General features: G+C 41.8%; 3 protein-coding genes across 3 annotated transcripts; 2 read left to right on the forward strand and 1 right to left on the reverse strand.

Moving 5' to 3' along the window:
• Positions 1 to 4,155: 4,155 nt before the first annotated feature.
• LOC109403287 (vacuolar protein sorting-associated protein 37B-like) lies at positions 4,156 to 5,145 on the forward strand. The gene is made up of 3 exons (XM_019676094.3): positions 4,156 to 4,388; positions 4,488 to 4,659; positions 4,722 to 5,145. Exons 1-3 carry the CDS (start codon positions 4,275 to 4,277, stop codon positions 5,120 to 5,122), a joined length of 687 nt encoding a protein of 228 aa, XP_019531639.3. The 5' UTR covers positions 4,156 to 4,274; the 3' UTR covers positions 5,123 to 5,145.
• A 711-nt stretch (positions 5,146 to 5,856) lies between these two features.
• Positions 5,857 to 6,700, reverse strand: LOC109415063 (uncharacterized protein C9orf85 homolog). Its single transcript, XM_019688920.3, has one exon. It carries the CDS (start codon positions 6,574 to 6,576, stop codon positions 5,917 to 5,919), a length of 660 nt encoding a protein of 219 aa, XP_019544465.3. The 5' UTR covers positions 6,577 to 6,700; the 3' UTR covers positions 5,857 to 5,916.
• Positions 6,701 to 10,838: 4,138 nt separating this feature from the next.
• LOC109403285 (probable 18S rRNA (guanine-N(7))-methyltransferase) lies at positions 10,839 to 12,010 on the forward strand. Its single transcript, XM_019676092.3, has 3 exons — positions 10,839 to 10,995; positions 11,056 to 11,466; positions 11,587 to 12,010. The coding sequence occupies exons 1-3, from the start codon at positions 10,957 to 10,959 to the stop codon at positions 11,962 to 11,964; spliced, it is 828 nt and encodes a 275-aa protein (XP_019531637.1). The 5' UTR covers positions 10,839 to 10,956; the 3' UTR covers positions 11,965 to 12,010.
• The last annotated feature ends 3,514 nt before the right edge of the window (positions 12,011 to 15,524 follow it).

Here is a 15,524-nt window from a genome sequence, read left to right on the forward strand (position 1 = left end):
GAAAAGGCTACGGTGACGTCGCGAGTGTCGCTTCTGAAGAAGCTGTGTAGTTTCAACTACGAAGATGGTGCGGACATGGAGAAGCACCTGTTCCAGATCGAAGAGTTATTCGATCGACTGTCGTGCGCGGGACAGAAACTCGAGAGTTCGCTGCAAGTGGCAATGGTGTACCGGAGTCTGCCGGAATCCTACAACGGACTGGTGACGGCCTTGGAGAGCCGTCCGGATGCCGACCAGTCGCTAGAATTTGTGAAGCAGCGGCTGATGGACGAGTACCACCGACGGGTGGAGAAGCGGCAAGGAACGTCCGAGGAGCGCCACGACCGGGTGCTGAAAGTGAACGGAAGCAGACGAAACGGACGAGTGAGACAGCGAGTCTGCTACAACTGCCGGAAACCAGGCCACTTCCGGAGAGAGTGCCCAATGCTTGGTGAAAGTGGAAGAAAGGATCCGGAAGTGAAGAAGGTGGCAGAGAAGAACCCGGGAATTTGTTTCGGCGTGGGAGGTCAGCGGAAACGGAACAGCTGGTACGTGGATAGTGGCTGCTCGAGCCACATGACCAGTGACCGGAAGTTCTTCGTAAAGTTCGACGGAAGTGTAAAGCAGGAAGTGAACTTGGCGGACGGCTCGGTGTTGAATTCCGCCGGTGTTGGAGAAGGCTTCCTGAAGTGCGTCGATGGAGACGGAAACATGAACGAAGTCGCAGTGAAGAATGTGCTCTACGTCCCGGAGCTGGACTGCGGACTGTTGTCGGTCCGAAAGCTGGCACAGAAAGGACTTAGTGTAACCTTCGTGAAATCCAGGTGCCAGATCGTCAGTCGCAGCGGAAGAGTGGAAGCCGTCGCGGAACTTAGTGGAGAGCTGTATGCCCTGAGTGTGGAGAGCGGCAACCGCCGGAAGAATACAGCTGGGCATCCCTATGAAGAGGAGTTCGACCAAGAAGAAGAATATTTTGATTGTAATGACGAGGGACTCCGATACTAGTATTACTTTGTGAACAAACTTTGTGGCTTTGTGATAGGACTCTGTGTAATACTTGACGCAGAAGTGTTCGGTGCAGGAGGAGGAACTTTGTGTAGGCTGTGTTGTCCAATGTGAACTTTGTGAAATTGTAACCTTTGTGAACGGACTTTGTGATTGTGATGACCAACATCGAGGAGGAGTGTTGGAATATTTGGGCCAGCCTAATATATGTTGTGCGATGTTTATCATCAATGCCCTGCGCCGACCCTGCTAAATGTATGTACGTAAGTTGTTATTGTTTGTACATGATTGTTGTTGTAAAATAAACCGACCGCCGCGACGAGCACACGTAATTTGTGTTGCTCCGTGTTCTCCGCCGTTACGCGAACCGAAAGTTTTCCCCGTCGATAGTCGGTTCCGCTGGGCCGCTTTGTGGACCTCCGTGCTCAGTGTTTATTACAACACACAATTGGTTCAAATAAAGCTGCATACATGCAAACCGAACTTAACGCGTAATAATGGGACGACCAGCACTTGTTAGAACTCAAAAGTTTCAAAAAAGTTTAGTATTTAACTTGAATGTTCACAAAAAGTTCTCTTGGGACCTTGTTGCGAACTCCATTGCACAAAGTTTATTTAAGCGTTAACCGTACTTTCAATGAACGTTAACCGAACCTCGGAGAAAACAAAAATAAAACACCACGAGAGGAAAAAAAAACACACACACAATAATTCCGACTTTATGTTTTTGCTTCCACGATAACTTGTAAATTCACTCTATAATGCACTCACACCTACCTTTATTGAAGAGCTGAATCGTTTTTCTATGAGGAAAACCGTCGAACTGAGCCTTTTTTCTACTGCACAACACTGAACAAAGGCCGGAATAAAGATCACTTTTCTCGAACAGCAGCCACATCAAATTGATCACCACATTACGCACCAAGTTATGCACAGCTCCCGTGTTGCATTTCTCAGAATGCTCAGTTCTTCAGCACACCCGTTCGGATTCACGAAATCACCGTTGAACACAATTTATCCTCACTGCAACTAATTTTCTTTGCACTTCCAAAACATGAAGAGATATATTATGAAACTGCACCTGCACGAAGAAACCAACCGGAGAGGGTGCCTGAGAGAAGTGTCAAATATTGAAGTTCACTTAGAGTTCGGTTAATTTAAAGTGAACTTCTAAGAGAATTTCATGTTGTGTGACATTGAATCTGAATAGAATCAGCACTTTAAGTTAAATTATGTGCTGTTACACAACACGTCCATGGAGCAGTGGTAAGAAGCATGATTGCAACGAGGAAAACTCGAGTTCGAATCTTGGTGTAAGTAATTATTTAAAACAAGCATATATTAATTAGAACCTAATTCAAGCATAATAAATATTGAGCTGGTGAAAATCGATTGGAAATTTGGGAAAACAAGAAATACATTTTTTTCAACAGTTCTTTAACAAGTTCTTTTTAAGCTGAATTGCATTCTTTCCAACCACATACATGAACTTATTGTGAACTCAAGTTCGGTTAATTACTTAAAATGTGGGCTGCATATAATGCTATTCGTGAATCGTTCATTGGCTGAATGAGCCTCTGTACGAATTTGCCCTGTCCTGCTCACTCCCACAAAAAATTTGAAAACAGCGCGCACAGTAAAAGTCACATTTGACTTTTACTGTGCGCGCTGTTTTTAAATTTTCTGTGGGAGTGAGCAGTACACCAGATTCGTGCAGAGGCTCATAAGCCAAAAATTGATCTTTTGTCCGAACTTTTGGTTGCTTGGGGCGGCTTCGAGATTCTGCGCGTATGCTGAGGCGACATCCGAATGCTTCAGTCGCTCTAGGTTGTACCGTTGCGGTCGCCGGTACCGTACATTGTTGATGACGGAGAGTTTTGGGCGCAGTTTGACCATCACCAGATAGTGGTCGGAGTCGATGTTGGTGCCACGATAGGTCCTGACGTCGATAATGTCGGAGAAGTGCCGTCCGTCAATCAGAACGTGGTCGATTTGAGATTCCGTCTGCTGTGGTGATCTCCAGGTGTAACGATAAGGGAGGCTGTGTTGGAAAAAGGTGCTACGTATGGCCATATTTTTGGAGGCGGCGAAATCAATGAGTCGTAGGCCGTTTTCGTCGGTGTGAATTCCTCCTCCTGGCCTACCTGAGCGTTCAAATCTCCTATGATGATCTTGACGTCGTGGTTTGGGCAGCGATCCCGATCGTACTCGCGTTCGAGCTGCGCGTAATGCACCTTTGTCATCATCACTACTTCCGGAGTGTGGGCTGTGCACGTTTATTATGCTGAAGTTGAAGAATCGGCCCTTGATCCTCAACCTGCACATTCTTTCGTCGATCGGCCACCAACCGATCACGCGCCTCTGCATATCACCCATCACTATGAAAGCTGTTCCCAGCTTGCGTGTGATGCCGCAGCCACAGACAAACAGACGTAAAATTTTCATCGACCACGCTTTTAACGATCATTTTTAATTTTCATACACTGGGAAAAAAATCTTCATTTCTTCTATGTGTCCGGGACATGGATTTTTGCAATTGGGGTAAATAAATGTTTTTCATTAGTGCGATTCATACTTTTGATGAGGCACCATACAGCAGCGACTCATACAATTTGAAGCACATACTATTCATGTGCTAATTTGCCTGCGTAAGCGGGTATTGGTTGCATATACTTTGGATGTGGTTTGGCACATGGCCATTAAGTATGAGGCAATTTTCCTGAGTGTACTTTCGGGAAGACCATAGTGCACAGTTGAGCTTAGAGTCCTTCCCTGGCACTCGGACGTAGATCAGCCGCCCCTAACATGGGGATCAGACGCTGTTGTGAGCCGCTCCTCCTGGAGAACAGACGCTCAGGTTTGCCGAAGCAAAATCCCCCCCCCCCCCCCCTTCCTTGTGAGCCAACGACCAAAGTTCACACAGGGGTTGGTTACCCTATCTTTGTTTCGTGGAAAATATTTTTTTTTTTAATTTTTGGCTGATATTCAGGACTGTTCTGTATATCTCAAAACAGTTTATGGTGTATTGTAAAGCGTATTTAAAAAAATCATTATCGTGACATTTTTTTGACAGCTACAGACTGTAGTTGGACCCTTTTCACATGTCGGCACAGTAAATTAGTTGTACGCAAAGTTAGCCCTATATTGATATTCCCAAGGCCTTTGAACCCAACCTCCGCTATGAGCGAGTTGTCAAAATAATAAAAAGACGATAAAAACATAAAAAGTAAAGTGGATTAGTAAAAGTTAAAGTTCTATTATTTTTCGGTAAATAATCGGTACCAGTTCACATGTACCAACAATATCTAAACCAAGCAGTTCGGACACTGCAAAATCTAAGCTCCGACGAACTCAAAGATCTGCTAAACGATGACGACAAGCTGGACGAACGAGTTGACTTGGCCGTAAGTGAAAATTTTATCAATCTCTCTTGCTCTTGATCTGCGATCGTGACTCATCCTTTGTTGGGATGCTATATTTTTACGTCGTTTATTTATTTTTAGGTGCAAACATTGGAGTCTGAGAAAGATGTCATTTTAAGCGAAAATCGCAGTTTGGCCGAAAGCAACCTGGAAAAAGAGCCCAAATTGATTGAACTTCGATCCAAAGTGAACGAACTCTCCGAACAGGGCAGAGCGCTAGCGACTTCGGTGAAGGAAAAATCCGAGGAACTAAGTAGGATTGGGGTAGAACCGGCTGGGTTAGAGATGCTGAAGATTCTTTTGTTTTAATTTTAGAGACCAAATCCAGTAGCACAAATCCCGACACAGTCTTGGCGCTCCTTCAGGCAGCGGCGGCGGAAAGTGAAGAAGAGTCGGAAAAGATTGTTAAAACATTTTTGGACGGCGAACTGTCGATTGATGCCTATCTGGAGCAGTTTATGACTCCCCGAAAAGCCATGCACAGTCGGAAGCTCAAAGCAGAGAAGATGGTTGAACTCCTTCGGAACGGTACGAATCAACAACGAACAGGCATGTTGCCTCCACTGCATGGTTCTCCGGCGCCCGGAATTTCTCCGTATCCTTCGCATGGCAGTGGATTTTATCCACCGCCTCCGCAGCCCTCTGTTGGCAGTATACCGTATCCGATTGGACCCATTTCGATGCCTATGCCGGGAATGTTCCGACCGCCATATTGAGACAAATAAATGTTCACTAACTATTCGTCTGAACGTTCTATCAATCAGGCTTGTCCGCACTGAGTGCATGAAAATTCTGCTCTTTTGATTTACACCACCAAAACCATCGTATTTATGCAATCTTCCTATCTTACCTGATAGAAGGATGTTGAAATATCCTACATGTCATTTTGAACTGTCAAAAAATCGCACCGTAGTGCCACACTGTGCGCGCAGAGAATTTCACCCGGGTGAATTCACCCCAGTGAATTTCTCTTTGAGCGCTCAGTGCGGCACTACGGTGAGATTTTTTGACAGTTCGAAATGACATTTAGAATATTTCACCATCCTTCTATCAGGTAAGATAGGAAGATTGTATAAATACGATGGTTTTGGTGGTGTAAATCAAAAGAGCAGAATTTTCATGCGCTCAGTGCGGACAAGCCTGCTATCAATGAAGCTGTAGAATCACGTTTGTTTACAAGCAAGCTGGAACTTTAAGGAGACAACTTGTCTATTCACCTATGTATTGGAAAAGCGTGATCTCGCTCTGTTTCCTAGACTGCCCTTCGTCTCATCTTAGCTACAATGCTTCAACATTTTTATAAGTCATAAGCATATCCCTTTATGTTGCTTGCTGATAAAATTTACGTTTTCTCTGATACCTGATACTGTGTTACACTATTCTACAGCTTTAAAATTTCAATTCTGACAAAAAAATACTGATTGTAAAATTAGGAAATGAAATAAAAAGATTAAGGTATGTACGATACATTTATTACATTGCTTACAATCTATTCCTGTTCAAACATCTCTCAGTTGGAAAAATCTTCATCGCTCAAGTCCTCGTAATCGTCATCGTCATCCGAGAACAAATCATCTCCATCTTCATTTACGGCCAGTTTGAGCTGTTCGAACTTCTCCATCAACTCCTCCCTGGTTCGAGGCATATTCTCTGCCTTCTTCCGCCCCTTCTGCTCATCGTCGTCGTAATCCGAATCACCGTCCTGGGCTTTCTCCTTCTTCTTGCCCTTGTTCATGTATCGTAGGAAAGTCCTCCGCTTGCGTTCCGGCAGCGACTTGATGAGCTGGTCCATTTCCACTTTCAGCTTAATCTTTTCCTCGATAGTTGGTTCGGGTGGAACGATACTCACTTCTTCGGACGACTTCAAACATTTGGCGCAACATTTACTCGACAGGGCACAATCCCGGCAGAGGACATGATACGCCCGTTTGACCTTCCGCTCGCTGCATTTGTTGCACTTCCCGGGCTGCGTCAGCGGTTTGTACTTGCGGTATTTTATCTTCCACTCGATCTGCTCCTTGCACCGCTCGCAGACTTCGCAAACATTCAGCGTGGTGATCAACTTGATGAGCGGTGTGTGCTTGTCGTGGAGATCGTTTTTGAAGGCAAATGAGTTCTGGTGCTTCTGCGGGCGTGACCTGCGGCCACCGTCACCACGTCTTGTGCTCATTTTTATAGGTAAAACTGATTAACTTTTGAATAATTTGTCAATTTTAATGCTTATTTTAGTAGCACTTCATTTTTCACGTGTTGAAAGCAGAAACGGACCGTAAACAAAAGAAACAACAGAAGATTTTGACAAATCATGACAATAATGGGCTAACATCCCTCACGCGCCACCACCGCCAGGGACGATTCATTTATTACGTCCAGCGTTTTTCGGAATTGGGTTGTTTAGTGAATAAAATATTGCTATTTTCTATAGCCTAATCGAAAGAGCTCAATTTTCTGAGTATAACGTGTTTTTTTTTATTCCAATACCTTTGTTTTGATGGTTAAATTAACAAAACAGTTTTCATTTTTGTGGATAGAATGACAGTTCAATCGATAAAGTGACAGTTCAACCCGAACAAAAAAATTTCCCCATACAAACTTTAAATGCATTTTAAAAATAGTTCCCGAACTCCGAAAATTATGAAATTTTGGATTTCGACTAATTATTGGGCGGAGAATCCGATTATGGAATAATCCGGATACCTCTAAAGAACCCAATTGGGTTTTTAAATTAAAAAATGTATTTACCTCTATAAGCCATTTTACGAGACGTTTCAGAACAGCTGATCACAGCAGCGGCGTCAACTGACAGAATTCCACGCACGTTTGTTTTGCTGGAATATCGTGTAATTTTTGAAAAGGTACTTGTTCGATAAATTGGAGATATAAGAAATTTGAGCCACAATAGGCTCAAAAGCTGTCTTAAAAGCAATACAAACCTCAATAATTAATCAGGTATTTTTTTCGCTGCGATTGACTCGTTAACTTGCGAAAAAACATTAAATAACAATTTCTAATTATGGTTTCAGCCAGTTTCAAAAACTACGCTTGACTTGCGCGCAGTCATTAACCATCATCAACCGGATGATGATTGAAAACGTAAACATCAGAGCGCGTACTTCTGTCGTTTGACTAGCCTCATAAAATAGACTATTCTTATAATAAATATTTACAATAATAAACTATAGAGGAAGAATGTCGCTGGCGTCGCTGCCGAAACATCTCTTGCTGGCGGAGATAGTGTGGGCTGGGCGGAATAGGTTCCAAGTGGACTACGCGTTCGAAGGAAGGAATTAAACGGCAAACGAAAGTAATTTGTCGGAAGCGAATTACAAAAGCACGCGGTACTTTGAAAAGCTTTATTACTGATGACATTATCAAAACAAGGTTGATGGAAATTCAGGTATGCTCAGTTATCGGTCAATGAGGTTTATACTCTAGGTATGGCAGACGCACTGCCGGGAATGAGGGGTGCACCGTTGTACTCCTAACAGATAGGCCGGGCCGAGGGCCGGGCTATAAGTGTCAAAGCGAAAAAGTATGCAGTTTGACAGATAGATACCCGACATGTTTGCGAGCGAGAACAAAGGGAACAGCAGCGACATTCGTCCTCTATAGTTTATTAACTCTATTATTATAAGCCATTTTACGAGACGTTTCCGATCAGCTGATCGCTCATTTCATGAATGAAAGGAGGTTGCGCCCAAGCCCGTGAGTGTTAATATCAATATCAACACTGTTGTCGTTTCGTAAAATAGACTATCTTCATCACGAAAAGAGCCACTCGTTTGATTGCTGGACACTAGCGAACCTGGTGGTGGAAAGCAAGCTTTTTTTGTACAGCGAGCCTAGGGCGGGAGCGAGGCACGCTTTGATGATTTTTTATTTCTCCAAGGAAATTCATTCCAATCTAGTTCTCCAAGTGAAAATTTTACGACTTCCACCTCGAAACTTCAAATTTGTTCGAAGATACGCATCTGTTCTGTGCTATATTTTTATCCGTCTAGCTAGACTAGAGTGACTGGTAGGAAGAGTGGCGTCAGGTTCCAATTTTGACAGGTCTCCTGCTCGTTTGGAATGGGAAGGATTTGACAGATAAAAGCTGTTCCAATTGGGTTGTTTAGTGAATGAAATATTGCTATTTTCTATAGCCTAATCGAAAGAGCTCATTTTTCTGAGTATACCGTGATTTTATATATTGAATTTCAATTATTAAATTATTAATTATTAATTTTTTTTTCTTCTAGCTGTCATCTGGCTCAGACCTATCGATCCATAAAGCCAAGTCTTGTGAATTGTGTTGCCAAGTTAATCGTATTTACCGAACGCGAAATTTGATTCCCCTGTTGTGCTTTTAAGTAGCTGATTTTAAATTTATGTTCAGACTTATCACTTTATTTAATTTTACAAACAATGCGAATTTAATACAAAATCTCAAACATTTTTATTGATTGTTTTAAGGTACTCGACTATTGCAGTGTAATTGGATTTACTATTTTTTGCTAGAATTTGCTGAATCAGAACTCTATTTATTAAATCTTGATATTGGGTTCTAATCGAAAGATAATTTGGGCAGTCGTACAAAAGATGTTCTAAATCTTCTGTGATTGAGCAATCGTCACATCGGTCATTCGGAATTAAATTCCATTTTGCTAACCTGTCTTTCGTGGCCATATGTCCAGATCTGATTCGTGATAGCATGATGGTGTCTAGCGTTTCGAAGTTGAAGTGTTTGAACCACGGTTTTAAAGTTATAATTTTTGCATATTCAAAGTGAAATTTACCTTTATCGGCTCGTTTATCGGATGAAATTTGCGTATATTGATCCTGCCAGATGGTTACCGTTTCCATTTTAAGTATATTGATCAAGTCTTGTAAGGTGAAGTTTATTTGTTCTATTGTCGTTCGTGTAGTTCCTAACTTAGCTGCTCTGTCGCCCTGTCATTTCCTAACAAATTTATATGCCCTGGGATCCACTGAATAAAAACTTTATCTATACATGAATCCTCAACTAAGTTTATAAGATTTTTAATTAAATAGTTATCTGTTTGTTGTGAGTTGTTTAGTAATGAACAAGCGCTTTTTGAATCTGTGAATATTGTCAACTCTTTAGCATTTTTATTATTAGCGTATTCTATTGCTTTGATTATTGCTGCTATTTCAGTGTTCATTATTGTGAAACCAGTTTTAAGCCTATAACTGAAGGATATTCTTTCTACTGGGTCATAAAAACCAAAACCAGGGATTGTATCCATGAGAGAACCGTCCGTATAAATATGATATGTGTTTGCATAACTAGTTTCTATCAGTTCTGCTACCATCTGTTTTTGAATTTCTATGCTAACATTTGCCTTTTTCAGATTTTTTATCGAGTCCTTCACTTTAAGTTTGGTTTGGAAGGTGAAAGGTGATTTTAAAACTATGTTTTGAGCAAGCTGTGAGTAATGGAAATTGTTTACAGAAGCTATCTTTTCTATATATGAAATGTGTCTAGGTAAAAAATCTATTTGCATCAGTTCTGTGAGATGACTAATTATAGGACTATTATTGAAATATATTGTTTTAGCTACCTCTTTCGAAGCAAGAATTTCTGCTCTTAATTTTAAAGGCATTTCACCAGTCTCGAATAAAACGACATGATTGGGAGTGGATTTCAAGTATCTCATGGATGTTCGTAATGCTGACAAATATACATATATACATACAACTATATTTTTCGACGCGATCAAAAAATTCACAAGCTCGTTTTACTTCCGATGTTGTCCCTTCGAACGATGAACAGCGAATGAATTCTAGATTGAGTTTAAATAAGGACGAAAGTAACATGAGCGAGTTCTCTTCATCGACTCTCTCTTCTTCAAATTAAAGTGACAAGATGCAAATACGGTTGAACTTTTTGGTCATAAATCGCTAGGTAGCGATGCAATCTAGCGTCTAAGTGTAAAAAAGTTCGATTGAATTTGCATCTTGTCACTTTAATTTGCAGAAGAGAGAGTCGATGAAGAGAACTCTCTCATGTTACTTTCGCCCTTATTTAAACTCAATCTAGAATTATTAAATTCTAGATTGAGTTTAAATAAGGGCGAAAGTAACATGAGAGAGTTCTCTTCATCGACTCTCTCTTCCTCAAATTAAAGTGACAAGATGCAAGTATGGTTGCACTTTTTGGTCATAAATCGCTAGGTTGAGATGCAATCTAGCGTCTAAGTGTAAAAAAGTTCGATTAAATTTGCATCTTGTCACTTTAATTTGCAGAAGAGACAGTCGATGAAGAGAACTCTCTCATGTTACTTTCGCCCTTATTTAAACTCAATCTAGAATTTTATCCAGCCCAAAAACAAAAAAAAAACAAAGTTTTTCCGTGTGCTTGGCAACGTGGAAGTTAGCCCTTTTGTAGGTGTGCATTTTTTTTTTCATTCCTCTTTTGTTTTGTTTTTATCTCCGCTTCTCGTACCAGAATGAGCACATGTCATTTTACCGGTGCAGAAATTATCAAGAAATTTGTTAAAAAAAACAGTTTTTTTTGCTATTTAGCCAATTAGTTCATCCCCTAGAAATGGCACGTCGCCCTGAGCATTTGGCTCCACCAGAAATCGTAAAAATCCAGGTTGGTACTTGAATGCTATCGAGCTTATTCCGTTCGTTTATGTTTCAGTTCTACAACGAAGATGAAGCCCGCAAATACACAAACAATACCCGCATCATCGACATCCAGGTACAGATGTGCGAACGGGCCATCGAGCTGCTAGCGCTGCCGGAAGACGACACCCATCTGATATTGGACATCGGGTGCGGTTCGGGTCTTTCCGGCAGCGTACTGGAAGAGCAGGGTCACGTCTGGGTGGGCGTTGACATCGCCAAGGCCATGCTGGATGTGGCCGTCGAGCGGGAAGTCGAAGGCGACCTCATCCTGGGCGACATGGGACAGGGAATGCCATTCAAGGCCGGTACCTTCGATGGGGCCGTTTCGATTTCGGCGCTGCAGTGGCTCTGCAATGCCGACAAGAAGTCGCACGAACCGCACAAGAGATTGTACCAGTTCTTCAGCACACTGTTTTCGTCATTGGTTAGTTGGTCATGTGTTGTGTTAATGATTTCATGCTAGAATACCTATTAAGAATACCGTCGAGTTTTGTTGGAGATTTCGTTACCAATTTAAATTTAACATACAATTCCTTCTAACCAGACGCGAAACGCCCGGGCAGTGTTTCAGTTCTACCCGGAGAACTCCGATCAAATCGAACTGGTGACAACGCAGGCAATGAAGGCCGGCTTCTACGGTGGCCTAGTGGTGGACTACCCGAATTCGTCCAAGGCGAAGAAATACTTTCTGGTGCTGATGACGGGTGGAATGGTTAAACTGCCGGCAGCGCTCGGAACAGACGAGGATTCGAGCCAAATTCCGTACAGTAGAAAGCGCGAGTTGGCACGTAACGCTCGCGGAAAGCCCCTGAAGAAATCCCGAGAGTGGGTTCTGCAGAAGAAGGAACGCCGGCGCCAGCAAGGAAATGATACCCGAACCGACTCGAGGTATACCGCGAGGAAACGAAGTGGCCGTTTCTAAGGTAGGTGGAGGTGTACGGTTTTTGTATAAATTATTATAAATGAAATTGGAGAGTTTTGGTTTGTCCGAATATCCATCGTATGGCTACAAAAACACGAATGTTCCGGGAAATCCGCGAACAGCAAGCACCCAACAGGAGGGCCAAGGTGCCCTGCCTCCAGAAGAGCCATGGCTGACAAGTCACAGTGCAGGTGACGCAGTTGAATCTGAACCACTATGACGCAGCTCAGCAAATGTTGTGGCAGGCAGTTGCGGAGTGGAGAACGGGTATCGCCATCATAGCGGACCATTCGGTATTATAGTGGGCAAGTTTGGCTGAGACTTCGATTTTTGTGAATCCTTTCGAATCGGACCAGCAGAATCGATTCATCGATTTAATCGATTACTTTGAATCGATGTTCTCACATCGATTCGGTATTATTCAATGTTGCAAAACCATAAAATGTTTGCAGCATGGAGTACAAGTTAATGGGATGATTTATTTGTCTAAATAAATAGAATATTAAAAATTGTACATCGAACCGTTTCTGGAGGAATTCCTGGATGAATCCGTGGAGAATTCCTGCAGGCATACCTGAAGGGAACCCTGAAGGAATCCCTGGAAGAATTCATGAAAAATTTCCTGGAGGACTCCCTGAAGTAATTCTTGGATGAATACCTAGAGCATATTCTGGAAGAAATCTTGATCTCTGGATGAAATCCTAGAGGAAATCTGGGAGGGATCTTCGGAGGAGCAACATCTTGAGGAATTTCTGGAGGACTCCAAAGAGAAATTTCTGGAGAAATTCTTGGAAGAATTCTTGAAGGACTTTTTGAAAAAATCGCTGGAGGAATCCCTGAAGCAATTTCTGGAGGAACCTCAGAAGGAATGACTGGAGGTTCTTCTGGACAAATTCCTGACGGAATCCCAGGTGGAACTCCTGGAGAAATTCATAGAGGTTTCTTGAAGAAATCCCTGATTCCCTGGTGTAATCTTTTGAAGAATTCTGGGAGGGATCCCTGGAGAAATTTCGGAAGAAATTTCTAGAGGAATTCCCCGAGATCTGGAGGAATTTCTGGTGGAATCGTCGGCGAAATTTCTGAATCTCTGGAAGAATCATAAGAGCAATCGCTGGAGAAGTTTCTGAAGAAATTCCTAGAGGAGTTCCCAGAGGAATTCCTGCAGGAAACCCTGGAATTCCAGAACGAATTTCTGAAGGAATCCATGGAGGAATTGCTGTAGGAATTTCCGAAGGAAGAAATTCCTGGATCAATTCCTGGAAGAACTCCTGGATCAATTCCTGTAAAAATTCCTGAAGAAATACCTGGCGTAATCCCTGGAGAAATTCTTGGTGAAATTCCCAGAAGAGTCCCTGGGGAAATGCCTGCATGAAATCCTGGAAGAATGCCTGGAATAATCCCTGGATAAATTCCGAGAGCAATTCCTGGGGGCATTTTTGAAGAAATCCCTGGAGAATTTCCAGGAGGATTCCTGAATAAATCCTTGAAGGAATTCCTAGAAGAATCTCAGAAGGAATTCATGCAAGGATTGCTAGAGAAATTCTTGGGATAATTCATGGATAACCTCCGGGAGAAATTTCTGAGGAAATTTCTAAGGGATTTCCCAGAGAATTTTTTGGAGAAATTTCTGGAGAGATTGCCGTAGGTATTGTTGAGGTATTCCTTAAGGATTTCCTGGAGGCTTAGAGCAAGCCCAAGAAGAATTCCTGTAGATATGCCTTGAGGAATCCCTGAAGAAATTCCTGTAGACATGCCTGTAGAAATTCCTGGTGAAATCTCTAAAAAAATCCTTAAGAAATCTCTAGGAGAATTCCTGGAGAAATCCCTTGAGGAATTATTGGGTGAATCTCAGGAAGAATTCCTGAAGAAATACAAGGATCAATTTCTTAGGGAATTCTTGGAGGAGTTTCTGAAAAATCCCAGGAAGAAGTACTGAAGAAATCACTGAAATTCCACAGGAAATCCTGAAGGAATCCTAAAAAGAGTACGCAGTGGAACTTTTGGAGCAATAACTGAAGGAAACCCTGGAGGAGTTCCTGAAGAAACCCCAGAAGGAAGCTTGAAAGCAATCTCAAGAGGAATTCCTAAGGAAATCTAAACAGGGGGGCTGAAAGTCTCTTTAATAAAGACAAATCAATCAATCAATCTAAACAGGAAGGAATCCCAAGAAGAGTTCTCGGAGGCATTTTCAAAATAATCCTGGAAGTTGTTCCCGAAACAATTACAAAAGGAATTCCCAGGTGAATCCCTGGAGGAACCTTGGAGACATTTGTGAGGAAACCCCATGATGAATCCCGAAATCTCATGAGAGCTTTCTTAGCGAATGCCTGGAAGAATTCATGTAGGAATGCCTGGATAAAAATTTGAAGAAATCCATGTCTGCAGTAATTTCTGGACGAATTATTGAAGAAATATTCGGATGGACTCCTAATGTTTTTTCTAAAGAAATTCCTTAATTAATTTTTGAATAACCTCTAGTAAAATTTTCTGAAAGAATTTATGGAAGACATTCCTGCAGAAATACTTCGAATAATTCCAAATGGAATTATTGGAGCTATCTACTGCGAAATTCTGAAAGAAATATATGTAAAAATCCTTGATAAAATCTCTGAAGGAATATCTGCAGAAATACCTTAAAGAATCTCTGAAGAAATTCCTGAAGGAAACCTCAAAAAGCACTTGAATTCTAGTCGACCTTCACCGAAATCCATTGAGAGATCATCCGAATATCGCTCGTATTTCTCGGAATAATTCAAAAAGAAAATCGATGAAGAGAAATCGATCATTGCAGATACGCCCGTATGATAATAAACGCAAGAATTGCAGAGAAGAAAATGTTCTGAGTGTTTAAATACGTTTGTTATTTCCCTGGAATCAAACTAATGACTGGCATTCCTCCAGGAGATCTTTTTTTTTTTTATTGAGGATTACTCCAACAGGAACTCTTGAGATTTCTCCGACAGGAATTACCTTTGGCATTCTTCCAGCAGGAATTCTTTCTGGGATTCATCAAGGGGTTTCTTTGAGGAGCCCTACACGGATCCCCTGGCGTTATATTGTGTTGAAATATTCCTCTCATTCAGCAGGAATTTCACTTAAATTTGTTTAAACGGAGTTCACGATGGAGCTTCTGAAGGTGTTCCCTAATGGACTCCTGAAGGAATTCCCGAAAGAATATCTGGATAAATTTCTGAAAGAAGTTCTGGAGGAATTACCAATGGAACTCCCGAAAGAAATTTCCTTGGATGAATTCCCAGCTGGAAGATTTCTCTAAAGAACTTTATTAGGAATTCCCGATGTCACCTTAATGTCTTTTTGAAGAAACTCACAGAGGTGTTTCTGAAGGAACTTCCGGAAGAATTCCTGGAGGAATTCCCGAAGAAACTTAGAGGAATTTATGAAGGAACTTTTTTTAGGAAAGCTCGATTGACCTCCATAAGGAACTCCCAAAAGAACGCCGGGAGATTTCTTCCAAGACTCCGGCAATAATAATTATTTCTGAGATTCTCTTAGCATGAATTTCTTTTCAAATTTCCCTTGAAGGAAGAATTTTGGGGACT

Source organism: Aedes albopictus, chromosome 3 (genome assembly GCF_035046485.1).
Source record: "Aedes albopictus strain Foshan chromosome 3, AalbF5, whole genome shotgun sequence".
NCBI classification, from domain to species: domain Eukaryota; kingdom Metazoa; phylum Arthropoda; class Insecta; order Diptera; family Culicidae; genus Aedes; species Aedes albopictus.